A 27,827-nucleotide genomic window follows, 5' to 3' on the forward strand; every position below is an offset into this window, starting at 1 on the left:
AAATATATTCTTTTTTTTTTCTTCAAGTAGGCTTTACACCCAGCATGAAGCCCAACGCAGGCTTGAACTCAGGACTGTGAGATCAAGACCTAAGCTGAGATCAAGAGTCAGACCCTCAACAGACTGAGCCACTCAGGCACCCCAGGATATGTTTAATTTGATATTATAAAAAAAGACTACTGTATCAATGCCCAATTTTTAGAAAAAAGCAGGCTTTTTGTTTCCTTTTTCATCTTAGATAGCCTTGGCAACCCCCCAATAAATATCTTTATCTGATAAGATAAAAATGTACAAAATCTTTCTTTTTGGAGGCACATATAAGGCTAACTGGCAAGGTCCTCCCAGGCTCTTTATCTTGGGACTTTGCTTTTAACTATTCCTGACAGGGAGCTAGCTAGCTATCCAATTCTTCAAAAATATTCAAGCGAGAGATTCCACAAATTTCCATGATAATACATGCCAAGATCTCATGACGCTAGGAATTACAAAGTCCTATCCTACCCCTTCTATTCCTTTCTTTGGTGTAACAACAAAATTCATATCACAGTATTGTTCCAAAAAACATACGCAATGACTTTTAATAAGCACTCCTCGCATAAAAGTTTCTACGTGTGCTCACTGCGTATTTCTGACTGGAGACTTATGTCTCCGCAGGAACTCTGTGGTCCCTTAGTGCCAGCCGCTTCAGAAGGGCACAACTTCCATTCCTCCCTCAACCTCCCTTCTGGCAGCTTCTAGCCAACCTCTGGTATCTTTCTTTAGGAACTGTGTCAAGGGCAAGATATCCCAGTAGACAGTCAAACACAGCATGAAGCAGCCTTTGCTTATTCAAGAGAGGAGCAAACAGATGCAAAGACAAAGGACAGAAAATGATCCTCAGCCAACACACACACACACACACACACACACACACACACACACACGCACAAACACACACACACTTTAAAAAAAAAAAAAAAAGGAAAGAAAGAAGGAAGGAAGGAGAGGGAAGAGGGAAGGGAAGAGGGAAGGGAGGAGGGAAGGGACGTGGGAAGGGAGGAGGGAAAGGGGAAGGGAAAGGAAGGGAAGGGTCCCCAGCTGGAGGATCACAGAAAGTTTATTTCTTCTACTAAAAATCTTAATACCAACCTTAAAGAAGACAGTTTCCATATCAAGGGAGAATGCATATAAATTCATGTTCCAAAAACAGAAGAAGGAAGCTGGACTTGGAAGAGACTCTTGCTAACATGCCCTCAAACAAATATACCCTTTGACCCTCCATGGGATTCAGGGTAAACAGCTTCATACCACCTTAGTTCTTCCTTCTATAAAGTGACTATATCTACACCGTCCAATTCCAGCTGCCATTGATCATGAACGGCTACTTAAATCCATTAAGTACAACGAAAGATTCAATTTCTTGGTCACACTTACCACGTTTCTTAGCAATGTACTCTCGCGCGCATGCTTGGTGGCCACGTGTGGCTAGCACTGCAGGGCTGGACAGTGTGAAATGGAGCACTGCCATCATTGCAGAGAGTTCAATGGGCAGCACAGTTCTAGATGGTTTTCCAACATCCAACACTCAACAGAGCTTTGAGATGTTTGGAAATTATGTACTAAAGGAAGGGTACGCTGCTAACATATTAAACCCGAGACATATTTAAATCAAGCTTAACTCTTCAGAAAATCTTTGGAGTTGAGCATTCCTGATGGCTAGGAGGCATACAGACCAGTGTTCCCCGCTTCCCTCCCCACCCTCCACCTCCGCAAGCTAAGCTACTTTACGGGCTTCTAATTACTGTAACTGCTAAGTGCATTTTATTATATTTTCTGCTTCAAATGCATACACCCCAATTAGAATCCTACTTCTGACCCAGACTTGCCCTTTGCGTCTGGGCAAGTCACTTAACCTCTCTGCTTCAGTTTCAAGGTGAACAATGCTTCTTGCCCTCTGAGGGTTTGCAAGTTTTAATGAATGCGTGGGAAATGGTTGGAGGATGAAAAGCATTCTAAGTGTTCCTATTATTCCCATGAAAAACAAGGATTCAAGCCAAACTGATACTTTCCTAACACAGGTGAGTCTGAAATTAAACAGAGCCCCAGACCTCAAAAGGGCAGTGTTTACGTGGCTCCTGAGATCCCTAGGAGAATAGATCTGTGTTGATATCAATCTAGCATTCGGAGAACAGATACCTGACCCAATGCCAAACGAGAAAATCAGCACTTGCAGCCAGGCCAAAACGTATGGCCAGCTTATTCCTCCAAGCCTGAGGTCATCGGCCAATGGTTCTGATTCTCCCGCTGCTCCAAATGTAACCCACCAATGTTATAGATCAGCCCTGGGCGGTTTCCTTGCTGGATGACTTTCAAAGCTCGGACACCACTACCGCCATCCAGTGAGAAGCCCTGACACCAGCCCGGCATGCCTTCCGGATGAATCCCCCTTCCGATTCGCATCGTGCAGCTGTGGGGCAGAAAAGCAGAGATACATGTATTCATCCATAGGAAAGTCTCATCCACCTGTTCTAATCAGGGACCACTGCTACAGCTATCACCCAAAACGGAACTCTAATACTGGCTCCTCCTCACTCTCGGGCGATTCCCAAACACAGCAGGCCAGCAACCAGCGGGCAACACCCTATCTTCGAGGCAGCCATGGCACCACAACGCATGAAATGTGCTGACATCTATAGCTAGACACGCTAGGAGAAGATTCAAGGATTCTATGAGCATAAAGCATAAGGAAAATGCTACGATACCTCATTCCTCTGAAAAACAAGAGTTCAAGGCAAACTGATACTTTCCTATCGCAGGTGTTTCAAGGGTTTGTGAAAATACCTTGAATGTAAGAGAAAAGCGTACACGTGGTTCTGCACACACAAAAGTACAGAAGAGGCAGCTGACGGTATGTTCTTTCTCAGGCCTGGTACTGTTACAACGGCAAAGCATTGTTACGTTGGCCAGTGTCTTGTCACGGATCCCGGAAACGTAATTCTTGAGTATGTGTTCCGGGTCTACCACTAATGGCCATGTAACCTTGGACGAGTAACTCTCTCTGAGCCTCAGTTTCCTCATCTTAAAGTAAAACAGTATTTCCTGCCCTGTCGAATCCATTGGGATGTTGACAGAATCAAAGGTGATGGTCTACGCAGAAACGCTTTGGGAACTGTTGAGTTCCCTGGATACGTCAAAGTGGGTCACAAAAGTCAAGTCCTAGATCTGACACCATCAGGATCCCCTCAGGAAAGGTGTGAGACATGGCTTGCCGATGTGCCAAGTGGCTGTATGAGTCTCCCACCATGTCTAGTACCCCGGTCAAGCCCCCCGACTCCAGGGCCAACCGAGCCTGCAGCCCTCCCTGGGAGACATGTCTGCGCCCACTGGCACCCAGCGCTCCCCGAGCCTTCCTAGGAAGGCTGCAGCACATCTCTCCTCCTCTGTGACAGCAAATGGCACTGTAGCGCCATCACCTGCGCTCATGTCTCTTTGGAGGAAGGCTCCAGATTAGAAGACCCCTATAAAAAGCAGAATGTCAAAACCAAGAACAAAAGGGAATTCATGCTCCTACCACATGCTCAAAGGCAGGTCATCTAACTCTCCCAACGGGTGCTCTTCCCGGCCTTTCAGCACGCGATGAGGGCTCTGAGATCTTGAAATGGCACCGTTTATGTCAAGGGTAAAAGCGATGGACCCTGAGCCCTTACACAAATCGACCTGGACTGGGTCAGTGGGGTGGCTGTTTTACCAAAGGGCCAGGCTGTGTCCCCCTCTGATGCCACCTCTGCTGCCTGGGCTGAGGGCTCCGTGCAGGAGAAAACCAGGCAGAGAAGGGAAGGGACCCCGTGGGGGCTCTGTTCACTGGCAGAGTTACGAATAGAACTGCTTCAATACATGTAAAATAAAACTAGCTTTCATTACCAACCCACCAAATGGTTTATTTTCAATATCAAATGACACAGAAATTAGATCCAAAAAAATCCCATTAGGTCATGGTCCTATTCCCCTGCCAAGTCAGGACTGTTATCTACAGTATATTTCTACTTACACGGACACACTAGAGCCTTTGCTAATTTTTTCCCTCGCCTAGGAGCTTACTTCCCCTTTCCATAAATTACTGTACTCACAGGTTGGGCTGCTCTTTGTCCGCGTAGCAGAATAAGAGAGGGCTCAGGCTCCGGGCCAGCTCATGCTCTTCGAACTGGCCTGCAGTGTCTGTCTTTGCATTGTCCTGTCTGAAGATCAGCGGTAACCCTTTAGGGAGGAGGGGAAAGTTTACATCAATCCCACCTGGTCTATGCAAGACAGATGTACGTGGTAAAGGAAAAAAAATTGTCACAGGGGAAAATAGTGAAAACTGAATTTATTTTGTGGGCTCAGTTTGTTGTCTGAAAGGACAGTTTTGACCATGATGAAGCACTTATTATGGAGGCAGGAGAGTTTCAGCAGCTTAGACTGTTGAAGTCATCTATTTGCATTGGCTCTCCTCGGTTAGCGGAGCAAATAAATCTGAATTCCCATGACCAGCGCCAAAGGCCCAGTTGAGCAGCCTCTGTACATACCTGTTTTGTTAATCAGCCAATATGGAGCAGAAATGAAGATCTTCAAGGATCCTTCTGCTCGACACACAATCCGGATGGTGAGGTTCAGCTGCCGCCGGTTGATGTCGTAGAGTCGCATTCTTACCATGTAGTTTTGGGTTCCCGGTGGAATGAGCAATTCTTTACAGAGTGGGAAGTTCTCCAGCGATACCCCTGAAGAAGATACAAGCTACTGTCTTCCTGGTTTCTCACATTTGTTTGTCAAAATAGTCCAAAGCCAAACAAAATTGGGTACTTCTTGGAAAAATCAGAACTATATATGGCACTGGCAAAAAATGTCATTAGAACGGCCATTTTCCCTGCACTGGGGCGAGAATAAATATGAAGCAAACCAGATGGCCTGGAAGGTACAGGAGAGAGTCTGAACTGCACAATCAGAAGGATGGAAATACCAAAAATCTATCAATAACAGCTATGATTATTGTGAGCTTACTCCTCATCAGGCCCTGAGCTGGGCACCTCAAACACAGTAAAGGCAAGTACAGGGTAACAGAGTCAAGGATTCTCCAGCTCCACTGGCTGGCTTCCGATTCCCAGTCTGTCCTTACCAGCTGTGCAACGTGGGGAAAGCTAATCTGCCAAGTGGGGAGAATACCAGTAGGTCTGTCACAGGGTTGTTATTAAAAGCGATAATCCATGTGCAGCACGGCTGGGAAGAGAAGAGTGCTGGGTGTGCGCACAGTGGTGGGGGTGGGCGGTGGGGAGACGTTGCCATTTCCCGCAGGGGTCAAGAAACATTGTGGAAGAGGTTGCCTAAGTGCAATGCGTGTGAGGTTCCGCATCTGTAAAATGGGGATAACAGCGTCTGCCTGAGACAGGGACTGTGAAATGCAATGAGGTGACACAGTGAAATCATTCATGAAACTGTACAAATATCTACGTCATTACCTTTCAATGTGTCTAAAACAACCTTAAAAAAAAACATGTCCTGGGGCGCCTGGGTGGCTCAGTTAACGTATGACTCTTGGTTTCAGCTCAGATCATGATCTCATAGTTTGTGGGGTTGAGCCCTGTGTCAGGCTCTGTGCTGACAGTGCAGAGCCTGCTTGGGACTCTCTGTCTCCCTCTCTGCCACTCCACTGCTCATGTGTGCACTTTCTCTCTCAAAATAAATAAACTTAAAAAAAAAACAAACCCACAAATCCTTAAGTGCTGCAAATACAATGATTCTTGACTTTGACTTCATCCACCCCTAGTGAAAATCACCAGGTGCATGAAACACCCCAGACCTCAATTTCCTCATCAGTAAACAGGACAAGTAACTACTGTAAGGATTACATGAGATGACGGGTATGAAAGCCCTTGACAGGACGCCCAGAGTACAGTCTATACTGAGCAAATGTTTTCTCCTTTCCTGAAAAGAGGAGAGATGTAGGATTTTGCACATTTTACAGTCAGCAAAACGTAAGGTTTGAAAAGATGAAATGACTTCCCATTGAAATCACATCAAGTAAGCAACACAAGAAAAAGGCTCTGTTGAGTGCTTCCTCTGTAAATCTTTTGGATCTGCTCAGGTTTTTTCTTTTGGTAATTTTCTAAGAAGCCTTTTTATTTCAACTGCATAAATCCTTTGAGCTCGGTTATTGAGATAGCCTATGTGTGATAATTTTTCTAAAATGTTTACCAAATGATCACAAAAGACTCATGGACATTTCCATAGCGTTACCACAGATGATTATCTGACTAAACCCTTACCTAATTCGATGTTCTGGGATGTGTCAGCTGTGTGCAGGGCCACCTCTTTGCCAGGTTTCAATGTCCCATTAATTGGCATTCCTTTAACATAAAAATCAAGTTCACAAGGTAACAAGTTGCAGATGACCACAGTTGGCAGGAGATATATGGTATGCCCGGGTTGTCTGAAGATCTGCTTTGCACTGTCAGAAAATATGTTTGAGGGCATATAATCTGGGTAATTCTCCTTCTTTATGGCTACGCAAAACCTACAAAGACAAAGCAGTGGAAAAACCATCAGCCTAAATAAAGAACTTGAATTTTTCTTCCTTAGTGGAGTATGAGAAAGCTTAACACTAAACCAGTTCAACAATTCAGTAGGATATTTGCAGTTTTCAATCTCAGACACATTTATACTGAGGTATATAGTTAAAAATACAGTAAGATGTGTAATTTTAAATGTTCAGTTTGGTGAGTTTTGACAAATATGTATACCTCGTTAACCACGACCCAACACCGTTATAGAATCTTTCTCTCACTGCAGAAAGTTCCGTCCTATCCCTTTCCAGGCAATATCCTCTCCTAAGAAAGAAGCAACTACTGTCTGATACTTATCACTTATATATTGGTTGAGCCTGTTCTTGAATTGCATGTAAATGGAATGATACAGTATAGGTTACTCCCCATGTCTGGCTTTTTTTGTGTGTAAAATGAAATTTCTACAAGATGCAGCCATGCTACTGTATGTATCAGAATTTTGTCCACATGCCAGTATATGAATATACCATTTTTTATTTATTCATCATTCTGTTGACAGCCGATTGGGTTGCAGCTAGCCAACTGGGTTGTACCTCCAGATCAATTTAGCAAGAATGGAAATCCTAACAACATTTTGTCTTCCAATCCATGAACTTTGTTATCTTTCCACTTAGTTACTGGGTTTTCTTTAATATCTCTTGGCAAGGTTTTGTCACTTCTAGCATTGAAGGCTGGCACATAATTCCTTAGATTGATTCCTGGGTAATTAATGTTTTCTGGTGCTATTGTAAGTAGTGTCTTTTTAAAATTACATTTCCAATTGTTCATGGCTAGAATATAAGAATACAATTGATTCCTACATCTTAAATCTTGATCTTAAATCTTGAAATCTTGATAACTTTATTAGGCCTCATAATCTTATGGAGTCCATAGTTCTCTACATACATGACTGTGTCATCTGCATATAACAAGTTTTAGTTCTTTTCAGATCTTTAAGCTTTTTCAATTTCTTGTTTACTTATTTGTCCCTATTACAATGGCTAGGAATGCTACTGCAATGTCAAATGAAGTTGCTGGTTCTCAATCTCAAGGAAAAAAAGTTTAAGTATAATGGTAGCTGTAGGTTTATGACAAATGCCCTTAAGTAGACTGTAATATTCCCTTTGGTTGCTAGTTTGCTGAATATTAGCATGAATGGGTGTTGTAAGCTTTTTGTTTATTTGGCATTTAATGAGATAATCTGATAGGTTTTTCTCATTTAGTCTTTTAGGTTAATACAGTAAATTACATATATCAATTTTCAAATGTTAAAATAATCTTACATTCCTGGAATAAATTTCACTTGCTGGATTTCTATTTGGTAACAGTTAGGAATTTTTGCATCTCATGTGGGAATACCAGTTTGTAGTTCCTTTTTTTTTTTTTTTTTTTTAATAATATCTATGGCAGTTTGGGTACCAGGTATATGCTGGCCTCGTAAAATAAATGAGGAACTGTTCCCTCCTCCCCTGCTTTCTGGAAGAGTTTACCTAGAACTGGTATTATTTCTTCCTAAAATGTCTGGTAGAATTCACTAGTGGAGCCACATGGGCCTAAAGTCCTCATTATGGGAAAGCTTTTTATTAAAAATTAAATTTCCTTAGAACTACCCTATGACCCAGCAATTGCACTACTAGGTATTTATCCACAGGATACAGGTGTGCTGTTTCGAAGGGACACCTGCGTGTTCATAGCAGCACTATCAACAATAGCCAAAGTATGGAAAGAGCCCCAATTTCCATCGATGGATGAATGGATAAAGAAGATGTGGTATATATACACAATGGAGTATTACTCGGCAATCAAAAAGAATGAAATCTTGCCATTTGCAACTTCATGGATGGAACGAGAGGGTATTATGCTAAGCGAAATTAGTCAGAGAAAGACAAGTGTCAAATGACTACACTCATATGAGGACTTTAAGAGACAAAACAGATGAACATAAGGGAAGGGAAGCAAAAATAACATAAAAACAGGGAGGGGGACAAAACAGAAGAGACTCTTAAATATGGAGAACAAACAGAGGGTTACTGGAGGGGTTGTGAGAAGGGGGATGGGCTACATGGGTAAGGGGCATTAAGGAATCTACTCCTGAAATCACTGTTGCACTATATGTTAACTTGGATGTAAATTTAAAAAATAATAAATTATTTAAAAATTTTAAATTTCTTTATCAAATATTTGTCTATCTCTTCTTTGTGTCAGTTTTGGTAATCTTTGTTTTTAAAGAAATTTGTCATTCAAGGGTGGAATTTATCTGTACAAAACTGTTCACAGAATCTCCTTTTAATCCTTTTAATGTCTATAGGATCTATAATAATGTCTCCTCTTTTCATTCTTTATATGGTAATTCGTGTTTTCTTTCTTTTCTCCTTGATCAGTCTTATAAGACATTTACCAAATTCAGTAATCTTTTCAAAAAGCCACTTTGACATTGTTGATTTTCTCTATTGTTTGTTTTCTATTTTTTTTGAATTTCACACATTTTTATCATGTCCTTTTTCTATTTATTTCTAATTTATTTTGGTTTCTACCTTAAGGTAGAGGCTTACATCAACTTTACATCTTCCTTATTTTCTAATAAGAGCATTAAAAGCTACATTTCTCAAAACAACTACACATTTTTCTCTAGAACTGCTTTTGCTGCCTCCCCCACATTTTAATGTCTAATTTTTATTATTGTTCAGTTCAGAATATTTTTAATATCCTTTGTGATTTCTTTCTTGACCCCCGGGTTATCTAGAAATGTACTGTTTAATTTTCCAAATATTTAGGGATTTTAGAGGCATCTTATTGTTACTGATTCTCACTTTAATTCTATTGTGATCATGAGATATACTATGTATGGTTTCAGTTTTTTTTTTTTTTTTTTTTTTTTAGCATTTATTCATTTTTGAAAGGCAGAGAGAAACAGAGTGTGAATGGGGGAGGGGCAGAGAGAGAGGGAGACACACAACCCGAAGCAGGCTCCAGGCTCCGAGCTATCAGCACAGAGCCCGACGTGGGGCTCAAACTCACGGACCGAGAGATCATGACCTGAGCCAAAGTCGGCCGCTTAGCCAACTCAGTCACCCAGGCGTCCCTCAATTCTTTTAATATTTATTGATCTTTGTTTTATGGCCCAGTAGATGGTCTCTCTTGAGGACTATTCCACACATAGTTGATGTGAATGTACAATCTGGAGTTGTTGGTAAAAAGTGTTTTATAAATGTCAATTTTGACAAGCTGATTGACAGCACCGTTCAAATCCTTTTGTATCTTTATTGTTTTTATTTTGCAAATTATTGACAGAGAAGTGTGAAAACAGTCCGTTATGGCTATGCATTTACCTATTTCTCCCTTGTCAGTCTGTTAACAATGGCCACTCTGGGTAAAGGGCATACTGAAATTCTTTACACTCTTCTTGCACCTCTTAAGTTTACACTAAATGAATGCCTAACTTCCCTACAGAGAAACCTAAGCTGATAGCCTCTAGTCCAGGTAAGTTTAAAGTCTAAGTTCAGAAGGATCTAACAATACCAATGTGGTATTTCCTCCAACACCGAATCTGGAAACGTATTCCTTATTCTCTTTGAAAGGGGCAAACGGGAGTCTAAATGATTAGATAATTTTGTCAAGGTCCCCAAGGAAAGTCAGTGCTAGGTACACGAGCCTTCCTCCAAATTCCTCTGAAATCCATCATATGAAAACTTCTAACCCGAGGATTTTGTTTCTCAATTTAGGAATGGGAACTAGTATTATTTTTTTCTTCCCTCTCTACATGTCCTCTCTTTATACTGATGCACACAGACCAGTGTCTGATCCTACATGTGTGTTTTGGTGGTTTCTCCCATAAATATTAGATGATAAGCAACAGTCCCACCCCCACCAAAGATTAACCCTTGAATCCTTATAAACTCTAACACAAGGACTTAAGGAATAAGAACTTTATGATTTTAGGGGTGCCTGGGTGGCTCGGTCGGGTGAGTGTCTGACTCTTGATTTGAGCTTGGGTTGTGATCTTGTGGTTCGTGGGTTCAAGCCCCGCATCGGGCTCTGCGCTAACAGTGCAGAGCCTGCTTGGAATTCTCTCTCTCCCCCTCTATCTCTGCCCCTACCCTGCTTGTTCATTCACTCAAAAAATAAACTAAAAAAAGAACTTTAGGATTTTATTTTATTAATTTTTTTTTAACGTTTATTTATTTTTGAGACAGAGAGAGACAGAGCATGAACGGGGGAGGGTCAGAGAGAGAGAAGGAGACACAGAATCTGAAACAGGCTCCAGGCTCTGAGCTGTCAGCACAGAGCCTGACGCGGGGCTCGAACTCACGAACCGCGAGATCATGACTGAGCCGAAGTTGGACGCCCAACCGACTGAGCCACCCAGGCGCCCCAGAACTTTAGGATTTTAAATAAGCACAACTGAATCACTAAGGGTCCTCAGAGAGAGAATGAATTTTTTTTAAAAAAGCAAAATTGACATGCCATCCCAGTACTGTGTGTACCTGAAGAACCGGCTTTTGTCCAAGTCCATAGAGTGGCACTCTCGTTTGCTGCTGCTAACCTCTGCAGTCTTCACTACATTGGTCCAGTGGATAGGAGCCTTACAGAAAAATACGCCCAATCCCTTGGGCCGGGCCTGTAGCCGCCAAGAAGTGAGATGTAAAGGCACAGCAAACGAATCCCCTGGCATGATGGCAGGCAGCACCACAGGCTCTGGCACAGAAAACAAGGGTCAGCATCTTCGGGGAATGGTCTCCCACCCAAAAGTTTGACTCTCTCAGGATAAAAGGGGGACAGACTATGTCAAAACTCACTGTCGGGAGCTGACGGGCTATCCAGTCTTAGTTCCATTGGTGTCTCAAGCCTGTTCTTCACAATGAGGGCAGACCGGACGGTGATGACTTTCCGAGCACTGCCTTCCATCGTCACGGCGAAGACCACCCGGACAGGCGGGAGCGAAGAGAACTGTGAGTAAGACAGGAATAAAAGCACCACAGCTGTGCTCGTGAAAAAGCACCCAAAATACAGCAATACCAACTAGGATGCCTAAGTCAAAAGCATCTTATTACTCTAACCCTTCAGTGAAATTAGTCATTCAACCCTAAAATCACTCATCTTTAATAGGCATGAATATCCTATAGATAGACCCCATGAATGTAGCCAATCTTAAAACATTTCTAGAAAAAGACAGATACTCTACTCAGACGTGGTGTCACAAAGTGTATCACAAAGAAAAATCAGTCCGAGGCCTCTAGACACATTATAAAGACACTAAGACCCATAATAACCTATTAAATCTTCCAAGCTTCCTGCAATTTGATAAGAAACTGTCTGCTGGAAATCACCCTAATGCCCTTGGGTTCTTATACCTCAGCCCTTATATGGAAACTGCGAACGACACTTGTTTTCAACTCTACTGGAGGGGACTAAAGATCATCCAAAGCAACCAAACGTTCAGAAACACTGAGGTAAGACTTTGAAAAACATGAGATGATTTACCTTCTGTGGTATTTTTCTCTCAGATTAACATTAAAGCGAGAAACACTCCTTCAACACTAACAATGGGCTGGATACGACCCAATACACACAGAAAAACAGAAGGAAGTCTTCTGAGATTAGAGCCTGTCTTTGTAAAATCCACAGAGTGTAGGAGAAAGAGTTGTCTGCATTGGTATGCCTTTCACAGGAACAATAATTACTTTTTCCCCCTAAATGTCATAAAAATTACTCTCTAGGCCCATACACAATTTGTTGACATGCCTGTAGAAGAAGCAACATTTGTATTTCAAAGAGCTTTAAAATCAAACTTCTCTCTCTTCACAACTTTTTCAGCTCTGTCCAATAATCACTCTTTCATAAACGGGACACCAAGGTTCCGAAACTCAACAGAGCGGAGGGAAGTCATTTATTTTTGGTCTTGGGTTGCAGCCACTACTTTCTTTTTCCATGTGTTCATTCACACATCCAACACACGTTTTGTTTTACTATCAAGTGCCGAGTTTTTTCTTTTTTTAAAGTATAAAACGCCACATCAGGTACACCAAAGAGAAGGTTTCTGCAACTACCATTCTTTGAATGAGTGTCCAGAACATACTCACAGTGCTTCTTTTTTTTTTTCAATGGAGAAACAAATGACACTACATCCAAGCTTTTCATATTGCCAACTTTTTTATTAAAACAAACAATATGTGGAAACCAAACTAATGAACAACAAAATGAAGAGCTCCTCCATGTTTTGAACCAAGACTTCCAGGAAGGCCCAATGAAAAGACAAACTATCAGTTTCTGGAGGGTTTTCAGAGGGACAGAATCCCAGCCAAAATCATCACCAAAGCCTCCGCTGACCCAGCCTGGCAAAGCCCCGAAAGAGCCAAGGCCCAAGAATAATAGTTTTAAACCTTGACACTGCTGCTTCTTAAACATACCTGAAATCTCACATTTCAAAACCTACTACCGTCAGAAGAAAGTAAAAGCACAAATATGAAAAGAATTTTTTAATGTCATCTTCTGGTGATGTTTCAAGAGCCAAATGGGGAAAAAAAAAAAATCTTACTATTTTTCATTCTTATTTACTTTTATGACCTTGCAACTAAAACCTAGGAAATGCATACAGCCACAGAGGGTTAATTTATATTTTAACTTAGAGAAGGGGACCTTGAACCACAACATGGGTGTTTTCTCCTCCTCCCCTGTTAACGCTAGGTCTAACATACCAAGTTAGTTCAAACGCTTTCTTGCAGTTTCTTATAAAAGGAAGGTAATTGTTAACAGAAAAGGACAAAGGTCAGTTTCAATCACACATAGGTCATGAAGTCCTGGGATCATCAGGACATCTATGTGTGGTTGAAACGCAGTGTATACAGTCAATAAACGCAGTGACACAGGAAAACCATACTCACATAAACCTGGGGATGAATAATATTCGTTCTGCTGCCTGGGCTGCCAATCTAAGAAAAGATTCCAAAAGTCAGAGAGCCAGCGCAGACCTCAAATGACAGGCATCGTTAAATTCAATGACAATGTAATGTGCTTGAAAGGGTGGGATTTCTAAATAGTCTCAGTAAAGTGTGGTCCATCGTGAAGAGAAAACATCTTAGAGGATATGGAAAAGGCAATATTCATTTTACAACCATTCCATGTACACGGAATTTCTCCAGGACACATCAATACAACAGAAAGGTATCTGTGTGTGTGTTTGGGGGGGGGGGGAATGATTCCTTTCCTTACTAGATGGAAATGTAGGCGGGAACGTAATCTGGAAAGAAGGCTTCCTCTTCTAAGAAACTCGGGGCACAAGAGCAGAAGTGGAGAGAGAACAGTGTTCTTGGAGGGAGGGTATTTTTCATGAATAAGGGAGCATGGGGAAAGCTGTGAGGCCTTTGCACTTTCCTCTTCATCACTGGCTACCCCGAAACAAATGCAGTTATCCTCCAAAGTACCACCGGGTCCTGGGTGGGAGCCCCTGAGGCGGCCACGCCAGCTGCAACACCAGCCTCTACCTGCGTGTCCCAGACAGGGAGGCCGCCTGCGTCACCGCCCAGGCTGGCCCTGCCACCCCGAAAGACTGCAGGCTGGGGTCACGTCAGGGCAAGTGTGTGTGAGAGGATGTGTGATCAGAAAATAAGTAATGACGGTGGACATCCGTCCTTATGCCAGAAGGGAGGAGAGTGGAGACACAGAACTAGAAGGATCAAGGAACAGCACTACGGAAATGTAAAGAAGGCCGTATATAAAGGAAGCAGAATGGTACGTGCAAGTCGAGCCAGTACACACGCGTCTGGCTGATTAGCACACTGCCAGTCGGGCTAAGTGAGTACGAAATGGGTCTGCACAGGTGAGGTAATATATGTTACCGCCGACTTTGGATCTCGTTTCTCTGCTGAAATTGACCACTGGCAGCTTATCTACATATTGACTACGACCGCCTACGACTGACCCAAAATATACTTAGGTCTTCCTGCTAGAGCTAGGGGAAACGAGGAACAAGATTCCACTAGAGCAGAGTGACAGGCTTAACCTGTCTGACTGGCTTTCAGGGCATGTGGCCGGGGCACCACGGTGCCACTAAATACCCATTCTAGAGCCACACACCGTAGAGGAAGAGGAATTCTTATCCGGTGCTGCATAGCGGAAAAATGTCCCGACTTTGTCCACAGACACTGGGCTCACTTGCTCCCAGCCGTTCACTCTCACTTGCAGCTGATGAATCCGGAGGTCGTGGGTGTGTCTACCAAGGAGAACACAGGAAAGCATGTTAAGCACAATCGGAAAAAGGGTAAGAAAGCGGAAGCAAAGAGTCAAATCTGATTAACCGTATAAAGACCTAAAAACCCAGTTGGCCAAGCCTTTTTGAGGATTACCTAATGCGAGAAAAATCAGGAGAATATTTTTAAGTGGGTGTTACACTTAAAACAAAAGTGCAAGATCCGTAAAGCTTGAGCAAGAGCGCGTTTACCCTCCCTTTGTACAAACTTTGCAAGTCCTGTGCACAAGCCCAGCTTCTTCCCCCACCAGCCCCCACCCCAAGCTCGATAAAATGACGTCAGGTATAACCATTGCAGTGGGGCGGTAAAACTGTTGCACCAGCAATGTCGTCACATAACCGTACTCCCGGAAATGCGTAAGACGGCATTTCTTCTTGGCTCCCTACTTCTCTTGGAACCACATTCAGTTGTTTGGCTTCGGTCCTACAAGACTACAGACAGGTTATGAGAGACGGAGCCCTCCGAGCGTTAGGGCTGAAGTCCTCGGCTGAAACTAGAGCAGAGAAGGCAGGGGGCAGAACAGGAGGAACGGGAGGAAATTGCACATTTAATTCTATTTTAGATTTTGCCTAATTCAAGCCAGAAGCCTGAAATGGGGAAGTGGACTTGGGGCTGACAGGAAAGGGGGAGGGAGGCAGGGAGTGGGGGGTACCATGCGCCAAAGAGCTGGAAAAGCCAGAGAAGGCATTTATTTTGATGAATTCAAGCAGAACAGTGGGACTTGAAAAGCGTTACTGGACGGGTATACTAAAACGGAAATGACAAAGAGGTCAAACCCCTTCTGTCACAACGGAGGCCGTGCTGATTAAGAAATGCAGCCAGCACTTCTACAATTGGCTTCTCCAGGAACTTTGTGGAACAGGAAAATGCTCCCCACTCATCCCTGGAAATTCTACCGTGGCTTCCAGGTACATGTGCCCAGCACGGTGATTTTCTAAACTCCGTTTTTCCTGTGTAATCACCGAGGGGGCCCACAAGTTCAGAAGGCCTGCCACGAGGGAATGATGTGTGCTGGTACAAGTGACACATGAGGAAGAACTGTCTGACTCGGGGGCAGGTTTGCACGCAAGGACTTAAAGCACACAGAAGCAGAAGACCACGGAAGGCTGAAGCCGAGCTCTTAAATTTCAGCCCTGCTTGAAAACGGGTATGAGGCTCAAATGCTAAAATCTTAACCTATTCGCTATCCACCCGATAGCCCTTCCACTTAAACATGTTTGCAAATAAAAGGACATTTTATGACCTCTCAGTAACCAGACAGAACCTCTTTCACATTTATTCCGGTCCTCTGGCTGGCTGTTTCAAGAGCGCACTGGCCAGCAGTCTCCCCGGATGAGTCATTCTTATCCTCCTTAGAATCAGAAGTCCTTATCATTATTGGCCCTGCTTCCTGAAACCACTTGCTTGCTAAGAGTGCTATGTGGCACGTGCGTCTCTTAAAGCTAAAACCGACGTGCTCGGATAACCTTTTAAGAATAGCATGTCATGCCAGTTGTGGAAAGAGTAAGTCACAGGGAGACAAGCACAGCACAGGGAATATAGTCGGTGGCCCTGTAAAAGCGCTGTGTGGTGACAGATGGCAGTCGCACCTGTGGCGAGCACAGCCTAATGGAGAGCTGTCCAATCACCAGGTTGTACAGCTGAAACTAATGTCACACTGTGTCAACCATACCTCAATTACAAAAAATAACAACACACAACAAAATCAGGTCACCACTGTGCCATAAAAACCAGGCTAGGACACAATGAACTTGACAGCTGCTCTCCATCTTTCGGCCAAATTATGGGAAACACACTGGTTATCAGCTCATGTGTCAAATAAAGGGATAATTAATGGAAACGAAATGTATTTCCAAGACAGTGAAAGGAAACACTGATTTTCAAAATACCTTTTAAAAATAAAACATTAGGGGCACCTGGGTGGCTCAGTCGCTTAAGTGTCCGACTCTTGACTTTGGCTCAGATCATGATCTCACAGTTCGTGAGTTCGAGCCCCACGGTGGGCTCTGTGCTGACAGCTGGCAGCCTGCTTGGGATTCTCTGTCTCCCTCTCTCTCTGCCCTTACCCCACTCTCGCACACACGCACACGCTCTCTCTCTCTCTCTCTCTCTCAAAATAAATATTTTAAAACATCATCATAATAAAAAGATAAAACGTTAAAATCATTAATAAAGGCAGTGAAAACGTAAAACACTAGAGACTATCTTTTATAATATACAGACATATACAGTCTATTTGGTGGGGAGGAAGAGAACACACAACGCTTTACCTGTGTCTCAGCTTTCCTCTTGCCTCAAATTCAAAGGGAATCTCTTCACCCGTGAGGACTTCCCGCCATTCGCTGACATTGTGAGCATCATCAAGAAACGTTCCATTCCCTTCTGGAACAAGCCCTGGACTCCCACTGTGGGACAGTGCAGCCCTGGAACCAAAGCAGACAACGCCAGCTTGTCCCTCTTTCTCTCTCGACTCCCTCTCACCAGAGCTTGGTGCTGAGGGCAGAAACCCTCAGGGCACTCGATCTACATAAGAAGGCCATACAGCCTGGCTACCAGGATAACCTAAAAGGTCAGTAACTACAGTTATCTTTGTGACCATCACGGCTTCTGTGAAGCTTTAGAAACAGCTGAAAGCTATCACTGCACAGCCACTTACCTCCAGCAACAGAGCCCAGTACACAGGGAGATGTGTAAACTCAGTCATGAGTTTTAAAGGGAGTTTTTAAGTGACTATCTGGAATGGAACAGACCTAAACTGCTTCTAAAAAACAAACATCTCCTCCGAAGCATTATCATACTTAGTGGAGGCAGGAGAAACGTGGCTTCGAGTCAGCAGATTCTGTTACTTATTTCACACACCTCATTCCCTAAATTGGAAAGATCAGCGTATATTTGGAGGGTTGAGCCAAGGTCTACATAGGCAGAAAGCTGGTAGAGAACATTGTCACTCCGGCCAGGTAACCTCTTTGTTCTCCAAACTCCACCCACTTCCATCTGGGGTGAATTGCTTTAAGTCTGGAAAAGAATTCTTGGTGGGAGTTTAATATGGGGGGGTGTTTTCAAAGCCATCTTGGAAGAAAAATGCAGGCTGTCTGGTTTAATAACCACATACAGCTTCTTTTCAAAGGGGGTGGGGGTGGAGACTGAGAAAAGATGGGGTGACTTCTCCCTCCCACCTTCATACTCACATCCCTAACCTGCTGGACTTTTACCTTAAACGTAATGGGCATCAGGGCCGGGATCGTAATCTGGGTATTTCAGACTCAGGACCTACTTCTCTGGCCACAGATGCCACCTCCCTCACAAAATCCCAGCAAGACAGCCAGTCACTGACTCAAATACAATCCCAAGGGCTTCAAGAAGGAGCCCACCTTGCTCTGCTGGGCCGGCACACAGGAGCAGGTGTTCCTTACCTGGTGGGTGTGGTGGTCAGGGTGGCAAACCACAAAGTGCAGCCTGTGTGATTCCTCAGAGCAAAAGGGACAAAGGGCTGCCGGCGCTTGGGGGTTTTCACCTCTGCTGTGGGCAAACGGAAGGAGGCCATTAGCATACCCCTCCATCTGCGCAGCAGAGACCCCCGCCCCACAGCCGCACACAGCGCCCCTAACCGTCTCTTGTGCAAAGGGGCCGACAGCGGCTGCGGCAACAGACGCAGAGCCACCACAGGTGTGTCGACAGGACTCTCAGGGTCTCCACGTCCTCTGCTGCCTGCTACGTGGCGACCGTCCCCCTACGACTGGCTGTGACGAGGGACTGCTCCCAGCCCCCAGGCCTCCCACAACTCTTGTGGGCCTGCATTCAGGAGAAGGTGCCCGGCCCTACCCAGACGATAGCAAGACACAGCACACATCCTTGTTCAAACGTTGTCCAAAACGCCTGCGCTTTAACAAAGACGCCCTTCCTAGAACAGCTACACTTCAGTCATATTATGCACATTATAGCAAAATAAAAACATTCTTTTCTATTCTCTTAAATTCATATTTTCCCCCTTCCCTCCCTGGAAGATCAGAAATCTACTATCCCAAAACTTTTTACATGAGATTTTTAGTTGTCGTTGTTGTTGTTGTTTTTTTAAACATAAGATGTAGAGCACCATCTGCCGTGGGCACTACGGGGACTACAAAAGGAGCACAAAATATGATTTCTTTTCACAGAACAGCTTCCTGTCAAGGACACTGGAAAGAAATGGTGATCAATCACAAAACCATAAGTAACCAAATCCCAGAGCCCTGACTAGAAACACTGGAAGGAAACAGAGAAGTGGGAGACCGTGCAGCCAGGAGTGGCTGTCCAGCGCCCAGCGTGCCTGGAGACCCTTCTGCGGCACCGCTGCCCTGCCGTGCGGTCTGGCCTGGACCGGCGGGTCAGGAGGACGGGCACGGCTCTGCTCACCCAGGGCCCAGGTCTCCTCTGCCGGTGGCCCTGGGAAAGTGGGAGGGGGCGGCAGGAACCGCAGAGGCAGGGGCCCCGTGCTCACACTGCCCATGCGGCCAGCTTTAAAGCAGAGAAACAGCCCAAGAAGGACCCGGACCCAAATGGTCTGCAGCTGCGGAAAATGACATCTAGGAGTGACTGCAACTGCCCACGGACAACACGAGAGCAAAATTAGATTCATCTTCCAGGACCACATGCTTCCGGCCAGCAAAACAAGAAGGAAACCTGCAATGGGCCGTGCCTTCTCCCACTGCTAGGCTAAGGCCTGGGCTGGGATCATGGAAGTCAAGAATTGCTGCTGCCTTTTAAAAAATAATCGCTTGCTTTTCTTCCCCTTTGTGCCTTCTAAAGTTTTCAGAAGTTAGTTACTAGAAACGCTGCAAAAAAAAAAAAAAAAAAGCAATTACAAGCTAAGGCAAGTTCTATTTCCGAAAGGACACTGGCTCAGGGGAGTGAGTCTAAGAAACGGGTGGTCCGATGAAGAGTGGTCTACAAGGCGTCCCCACAATTCTGTAGTTAGTCTTTAGAGATGCCCCACCTACTTGCAGTGATCATCTCCTAGAATATCTCCTAGATGACCACCCAGAATATACCCATTTCTCATGCTCTCATACCAATGGCCTCACTTAATTCACAAGGTTGGCTTTAAAAAAAAAAAAAAAAAAAGTTCATCTAGTACAAAATTAAGGAACAGCCATGAGGCTAGTGACCAGGGCAGAGGGGGGAGTAAAGATTTAAGAGCTGTCTGCAGGGGCACACAGCCCTTACTGTGGCACCTTGAGAGGCACCAGGCGTGCAGGGAGACGGCTGCTTTATGACAGCAGATAAAGGACCCAGGAGGAAAAGAAGCCAGATGTGCCTTCATAGCCTACTGTGAGCCAGACTGTAAGTTTCCATTTGCAAATTAGATTAAAAAAAGAACAGCTGGCAAATGGCTTTGATCACACTGTCACACAGAAAGAAGTGCTAGGACTCCACATCCAGATAGTCGCAAGCACACCGCTCTGGAATGAAACAGCCTGGGGAGGCGCACTGCTTAGGGCCCCAAGCTTCTTGCGTGGATTACACACAAAAGCACAGGCTTCAGCAGCCCGCTTCTCTGAGAATAAAAATACACAGAGTGCTCACAAATCCAAACCCAACAGCAGGGGACAATCTGACATCTCCTGCACTACAGCCCAAATCAGCTGTGAACCTGCCTTTGGCACGACACAAGAGAACAAAACTCCCAAGTCCACCCAAGAGAGAATAGCATATTCCCTCGTGGCCCCAGAAAATCTGCCTCTAGTCTAGTGACCAGACCTGGTTTCTTCACAGGCCAAGAGAACCCGAAGCTCCTCACGTCCAACTTGGGCTTCGTGTGGCTGAGGAAAGTTCTAGCCTGCTAGACTTGTTTCACAGAGCAACGTGGCCCTTATAAACGTGCTTTATAAGCATCCAGTCTATCAGAAAGGACCTGGCTTGTAAATCAGAAGAAACAGATTAAAGTCCCAGGTCTGCTCCTAGCTAGTCATGTGGATAAAGGCAAATTTCTCAGGCTCTCTCAGCCTCCATGTCCTCATCAGCTACGGGGAATAAGGTTTTGCTTAGCCTGAGAGATTAAATAACAGAGGTAGAAAGGCTTAGAGTATAAATCCATCAATAAGTGAAGATTCAATCGCGGGTTTCCTTTGTGAATCCTCTCCCTAAACATCCATCTGCACAAAACCCTGGCAGAAAAAAACCCACTGTACTGCCCGTGTATGAATATTCCTGATCTGAACAGAGGAAGCTCTAATGGTCTTTTTTACAAAATACATCACGACCCGGCAGGATCTGGGGTCAGCAAGTACATACATAAACCATAAACTGCCCTCCTTCAAACTAGTGAAGAAGTGAACATCGTGGGATTCCAAATCCTTGAGGTTTATGGTCTCCTCCATCATATTTACTCATTAGTCAAATTCTCAAGAAAGCTTAAATAAAGGGTCAGAGACAGAAATAAAGAACATTTTATTTTCTATCTCTGAAGCACTCAATTTATAGCTAAAGAAATCACAGTTTGTTTCTAAGCAAATATTTACCGGGAAATTTTTTCTTAGCTCAATTCCTGATCAGGATAGCTCCTATTCCCCAGACCCCCTGGCATTGCCCTAAGAATAAACAATCGCTGACGGGCACCTGCATGGCTCAGTCGGTTAGGCATCCGACTTTGGCTCAGGTCAGGCTCTCGGGGTTCGTGGGTTCAAGCCCCGCGTCGGGCTCTGTGCTGCCGGCTCGGAGCCTGGAGCCTGCTTCGGATCCCGTGTCTCCCTCTCTGTGCCCCTCCCCCACTCACGCTCTGTCTCTTCTCTCAAAAGTAAATAAAACATTTAAAAAATTGTAAAAAAAGAATAAATGTTCGCTGGGTATTCTATAAACAAAGCGCTGCCTGATGGAGGACGGCTTTCCTCCACTTACTTGCTTTTCGAAGTAAGAAATCACCTCTGGCGCTGGGTATTTCTGCACCACTGTGCAGCGGACACCGCAGAGCTGAGGGTTGGGGCAGATGGACGACGCAGCGTTAAGAGTCAGCACCGCACCTGCTTCTGATAGGTCACCGTACTCATCAGCGGGAAGCGCTCTTCCCAGCTACTAAAGCACAACATTCCCAACTGGGGATATCCCACTCGGCTCCCATTCACAGAAAATTGATGTACAAGGCAGTTCTTCAAACAGGAAAAGAAAGCAAGCCCTCGCTTGGCTATACTGTACCTCTAGCATAGATCTGGTGCTCTAGGTTAGTCAGACTGGCTGTACTCCTAGTTCTAAGGTAGACAAGGGGGAGGCCTGGTAGACAGGAGAGACAAAGTTAGAGGGTAAGAATAAATACAGTGAATAAGAAGACTCACCTCCAAAACGTTAGCACAAAGAGAGCATGTGACAAAAATCGCAAGCATCATGCAGTTACAGGATCATTCCCTTCAGTGACCGCTAACAGCTAAAAGAGCACTTGACAAAGTGAGCGAGACATTTTTATGCTGGCTTTTACTGTGGACGATGTGTCACAGGAGCACGCCCCTCTTTTTTCTCAACTGGGGAAAGAAAACATAGTCCACATTCTCTTTAAACAGAATGAAAAACCTTTTGAGGATTTTTCACTTAAAGCGTGTATGCTCTTACACGGCATGGAAAAGTCCCCGAGACCAGTCAGGACAGACTTGGGTGCTCCAGTCCACTTTGCAAAGGCAGTAGCAGCAGGAGGCTAATCCCCCACGGGTCTCAAAATTTCAAGGGAAAGAGTCCATCTGTGTTCCGAGTTTAAAGAGTCTCTGCCAAGGAGCTATCTCGTGACATTACTTACATTAGAAATTAAACACGGGAGCTTTTAGAATATTCACATTTGATATTTCCATAAAATGTCCTTTGAATACAAAACTCATAAACTCATGCCACCCACGTCTACCTGCAGGAATCTCAGCCCTTACTGAACAAAGCCAACAATGATGTCAAAAATGAGGCCACTATTTTCTTTCCCCTGCTAAAGAGACAGTGAGAAACCAGCAGCTCCGTTAGGTGGGATTTCATATTAAGAATCTCTCTTTCAAGGTCTTGTTTTGAAGCCCGCCCAAAGAAAATGCACAAATTTGGGGGGACTGTGACTAAATGTTCGTGAGCAGAACCCGAGAGATGCGATCGGTTCAAGAAGGTTCAAGTCTACTGACTTTCAAAACAAACACCCCATATTAATTTAGTAGACCTGCTGAAGGAATACAATCCCATCCGCCATAGGTGGTGCTACCCAGGAACCTCCAATAGGAAAGAGGTTTGGAAATGTAGGTATATTCTCTTATGTCTAAATAAAAAGATATGCCTTTGTAAGCCTAAGTAACCATAAAGATCTGTAAGTAAATAAAAATCCAGCTTTAATTTAGCACCGGCATTTAACACAGATAAAGCAGCTTATTAACTATAAAGAAAGAGGAGAAAGTGTTTTTTAAAAAGGTGGGAGGGTGGGGACAATAGAAAGTCCTTCATCAGAATCCTGAAGATCAGGTCTTCCCTGTGTTTACACGGGGTCGGGATTCAAGATCCCCTTGTATGAGTAACAACTTCAGAAACACTCTCTCTAGGACATACTACATATTACAAAGATTACTTAGAGTCTTCTGGGGAGACTGTTACATTCTTTGGACATGCAAATTGGGAAGGTTCGAGGAGGAGCCAGAATTGAGGCTGAGGCTATCTGAAAAGCCCTGGCTCCTAAGCAATGACCTTGAGACTCAGAAGCAACAGCCTGGGAATACAGAGAACAAGCACGGCTAACATTTCCCTGTCCCTCCTTCTAGAAGTACAAGGCAGACAGAAAATCCACTTATACACCCTGAGGAGAGACGAACCAGTTCAAATACTTCATAAACTAAGAAAATCCATCTTCCCGTGACATGTTTGCAGACCAGATGGAATATTTAAGCATTCATGAGCTATGTGAAGCCCAGCCAGGACTCCCCAAAGAAACCACACTGAAAGAGTTGGGGCTGAGTTGAATTTGGAGGACAATGGCTTGTGGAACAACTAAGGACCACGCGGTTGGCCGTCACAATCTCCCCAGCTCTAAGGAAATCAGAGCTTCATGGAGAGGCATTAAATTTAAGGAAAGAAAATATCGTTAACAGAGAACAAACGGACTCCTCTCTTCAAAAGGCTGGGTATTCAATTCTTTTCTTCCTTACGAACAATACAGAGCCCTCCTTTTAACAATTTCTTCCATATGGGATCCTGCCTGCCCTCCCTTCAAGAATATGCCCAAACTCTGTACCTCTAGATTCACAAAACTGTAAAGTTAGTTTTTAAAATCCAGTCCAAAAGTCCCAATCAACTGGAAAGTTGTGCCAAGTGAAACACACTCACTAACGGCTGACCTTGATGCGTTCTCAGGCACGCCAGCTCATATGCAATGTTACCAGAATTTAGAAAATTGTGTATCACAGACCTTTGCTTTCCCACAAAGGTGGAGGAATTAGAGCCCATATCAAAAGTTCAATATGTTGTGCCAGAAAAATGTCTCCTGCAGAGATTAAAACAGAACTAAAGAAGACAGTCAGAATTTCCTGTAGGTTTTTCCATAGAAAATGACAATTCTATTTGGATTTCTCAATAAAACATGGCTGCATTGGTCAACAGTGATTTATTCAGACACAGGAAGAGAAAAATCTTACTTTGTCCAAAGCATGGAGGGTCCACTGAAGAGCCCATCCAGTCTTCTGATGTGGTTGAGTCTATTTCCTTGTCCTGTTTACAGTAATCTGCCATCCACGATTCCTTGGTACTTACATACTGGTCTAGAAAGAATTCCCCAAAGATATTAAGTACGGAAATAGAAAAGATCGAGGCTTCAAGTCAAATAATTTCTATCCAGTAAAGCAAGCTTTTGTTGAGCATCTTACTGCACGCTAGGCGCTACGCTAGGTTTCCAGAAAGTCTGTCCCCTGGAGAACATGCTGGGAGAAATCAATGTTAACCAAACAACCATCACCACAAAGCCGCAATGTGGAAGGAGCTAAAACGAAGTCATAAATGAAATTCTATGGGAGCACAGAACAGGGAAGGCTCATTCTGCTTTGGCAGAAGTGGGACAGTACACGCCAAGGTCCATGGGAATCTTCAGAGGTGTGGGGACCTTTGCGCTGGGTCTTGAAGAATGAGCAGAGGTTAGAGTCTACCAGTGGGATTAGGGGTGCAGGGACGTGCCAGGCCAAGAGAAGTCCAAATGCAAAGATTTTAAGACACGAAAGTACACAGCCCTTTTAGGGAACACTGATAACTTCGGTGTGACTGTGGCACACCAAACATATTGGCGAAGGGAGATAGCAAAGAAGGCTAGAAAAGGGAATTAGTTTGGGAAGAGCGTGGTATGTCATGCTAAGGGATGGGGTTTCCAGACATAAAAAAACCAGTGAGGAGGCTGCTCAAAACCACCAAACTCGGGAGGCTGAAATCCAGCTGACAATTCTCCAGGAGAACTGTCTTACTGTTTTTAGAGAAATGTGACGGGAAGGGCAGGTTGACAAAATAATTACGATGCACCACCCCTGGATAAAGACCTTTTCTACTAACTAAGGTATGATACTTTTTAGAACAAGAGTTATTGGTTTCTGGCTTTCTGGTTTTTAGTTCCAATAGTTGGCTATATAGAAGATTTATTTTAACACTAAGAAGTCACAGTAATATTTCTGGGTTTCAGCATGGTATTAGGAACAAAGAATCGGAGGTTTAAAAAAAAAAAAAGCTTTACCACAGACAAGAATGCCTTTTGGAAGACATTTTTAAAATTTTATTTATTTTTTATTTATTTAAGAGAGAGAGAGAGAGAGAGAGTGTGTGTGTGTGTGTGTGTGTGTGTGTGTGTGTGTGTGTGTGAGCAGGGGAGGGGCAGAGAGAGGGAGAAAGAGAGAATCTCAAGCAGGCTCTGCACTGTCAGCACAGCACCCATTGCGGGGCTTAAATCCACAGACTGTGGGACCATGACCTGAACCAAACCAAGAGTCAGACACGTAGCCAACTGAGCCACCCAGGCACCCTCAGAAGACATTTTTAAGTAGACAATGGCTCATCAGAAATATCAACAAAATTCTTTTGTTCGAGGTAAGCTCTTGTTTATCGTAGCTTTCCAAAACACTACCCTAAACTTCACCTAAACTTCCAGGTGAACATATTATATAAATAACATCAGATCAAAATAATACAGTATCATGAGATCAATTATCCAGACAAATTTAATGAATGAAATCTGATCATATAAAACAGCGGTTTTAAAATTTTTCGATCAATAAACTTAGGGTCTCATTTCACCATACATTCTCTTCATCTTCTTCTGACATAGAATAAGCCAATGGATATCCTATGAGCCTCAATCACACACACTGAAGAAAGTTTGCAGGTTTGCAGTCGTATGTGTTATCACTCAAATAACCACAGTATTACCCAAAAGTCAGATCATGTAGATAATAATTCAAACAGTTTGAGAGTTTTCATAGCAAAGACAGGCAACACCTGATCATTTGATAATGTAACTCTTTTCTTACGATGATATAAATATAGGCATAGAGTGGTTCCAACTCACTACATCAAATCCAGGAATGTACATGTCGGTGTTTTCCAAGAAACTTTCAGAACACACACCGTTAGCTTGGCAATCCTTCAACCCAGTGATTTTCAGAGTTAGGTCAACATGATAACTTGATGGGAAACAGTACAGGCAATTTATCCTACTATAAACACAAGGTCAAAATTACACCTTTTAAAAATTATTGTGTGTGTGAGTACCCGGAAAGAAATGTATCTAAACTCACTTCTAGGACATTAAAAAACAAAAACAAAAACAAAAACCCATGACCAAGCATGGTGGGGGAGAGAGTTTTTATCACGGACATTTATGTTGCCCAAATGGTCTAAGTTCTTGCTTGGTTACTGACGGCATTAATACAGGATGCCAACTCTAGAGCAATGGGTTGAAAAGAATCGTGAGGCTAGGTTAGGGTTTATCAGGAAAGCAGCCCTGCTGAGTAAGTGATGTCTGGTGTGGGCCTGAGTATTTGCTAAACCAGGATTAACAGTCTTCTAGACGAGGGACTCATGTACAGAAAGGCACCAATCTTCTAGAGACAACTTTCCACTCACCAATGAGTACAGAGGTGATGTTGATATCCAAACGGGGTTTGGCCTTGGCTTCTAGCTTCAGTCGAGGAGGATGGAGACGACTAGCTGCCTGTTGTTGCCAGGATACAGAGCATGGCCATGGCTCAATAAATGGCTCCCAGCCTAAAAGAACACAGGAAATAAGACATCTGTTAAGCAGATATCAAGAGTTTATAGGGGAACACTGTTCACAAATGCTCAGCAAGGACAAACGATAGCTTAATAGCTTTCTATTTCCAATGTGATTTCACAGCGAAAGCACCATCTTTAGCTATAGGTCACCCTACAGATGCCTGTGCAGGCTAGAGGACATCACTACACAGACAGATACATGCCCCACATGGTCTTCCAGAGCGGGGAGGAAGGAGGGCATAGAGTGCATGTGCCTTCTCTATGAAAGAGCAGGCAGGACCTGCTTTTGATCCACTCAAAATGGAAAAAGGAGTCTCTGACACAGGATGGAAAAGTACTAACAGCAGCTGAAGTAACTACTAAATTTGATTCTCCTGCTTATGTTGAGAATCCACTTAGTTGAGGGACGCCTGGGGGGCTCAGTCAGTCGGGCATCCGACTTCAGCTCAGGTCATGATCTCATGGTTTGTGGGTTCGAGCCCCATGTCGGGCTCTGTGCTGACAGCTCGGAGCCTGGAGCCTGCTTCTGATTCTATGTCTCCCACTCTCTCTGCCCCTCCCCGACTCATTCTCGCTCACTCTCTCTTGCTCTCTCAAAAATAAACATTAAAAAAAAAAAAAAAAAAGAATCCACTGGTTGAATAAATAGGTAGAACATAATTAGAAATTCATTGTCTTTCAAATTTCTAATTTTAAATCATATGTGCCAAAGGTATATAAACAACACATATATATGGTTTAAAGAATAAAATTACTACAAAGTCCTGTACCCACTATTCAGCTTAAGAAACAGAAAATCAGAAGTTCC

General features: G+C 43.8%; 1 protein-coding gene across 5 annotated transcripts in view; it reads right to left on the reverse strand.

Annotated features, from left to right (window-relative positions):
- VPS13D (vacuolar protein sorting 13 homolog D) overlaps positions 1–27,827 on the reverse strand; it is a 258,372-nt gene that overhangs the window by 140,410 nt on the left and 90,135 nt on the right. Inside the window, exons 38-50 of one of the 5 annotated variants that reach the window (XM_047083000.1) lie at positions 26,870–27,010; positions 24,409–24,531; positions 21,965–22,039; positions 18,211–18,313; positions 17,068–17,220; positions 14,625–14,760; positions 13,433–13,480; positions 11,348–11,498; positions 11,036–11,246; positions 6,276–6,523; positions 4,542–4,733; positions 4,107–4,233; positions 2,304–2,446 (exon numbers count right to left, since the gene is read on the reverse strand). In XM_047083000.1, the coding sequence (XP_046938956.1) occupies positions 2,304–2,446; positions 4,107–4,233; positions 4,542–4,733; positions 6,276–6,523; positions 11,036–11,246; positions 11,348–11,498; positions 13,433–13,480; positions 14,625–14,760; positions 17,068–17,220; positions 18,211–18,313; positions 21,965–22,039; positions 24,409–24,531; positions 26,870–27,010 (1,851 nt within the window). Of the gene's footprint in view, positions 1–2,303; positions 2,447–4,106; positions 4,234–4,541; positions 4,734–6,275; positions 6,524–11,035; positions 11,247–11,347; positions 11,499–13,432; positions 13,481–14,624; positions 14,761–17,067; positions 17,221–18,210; positions 18,317–21,964; positions 22,040–24,408; positions 24,532–26,869; positions 27,011–27,827 lie in introns of all 5 variants that reach the window. The other 4 variants (XM_047083002.1, XM_047083001.1, XM_047083004.1 and 1 more) reach the window with 4 other exon arrangements.

The sequence above is a fragment of the Lynx rufus genome, unplaced genomic scaffold (assembly GCF_022079265.1).
Source record: "Lynx rufus isolate CCGP_SWC_20201006 ecotype Redwood Valley unplaced genomic scaffold, mLynRuf1.p SCAF_2, whole genome shotgun sequence".
NCBI classification, from domain to species: Eukaryota; Metazoa; Chordata; class Mammalia; order Carnivora; family Felidae; genus Lynx; species Lynx rufus.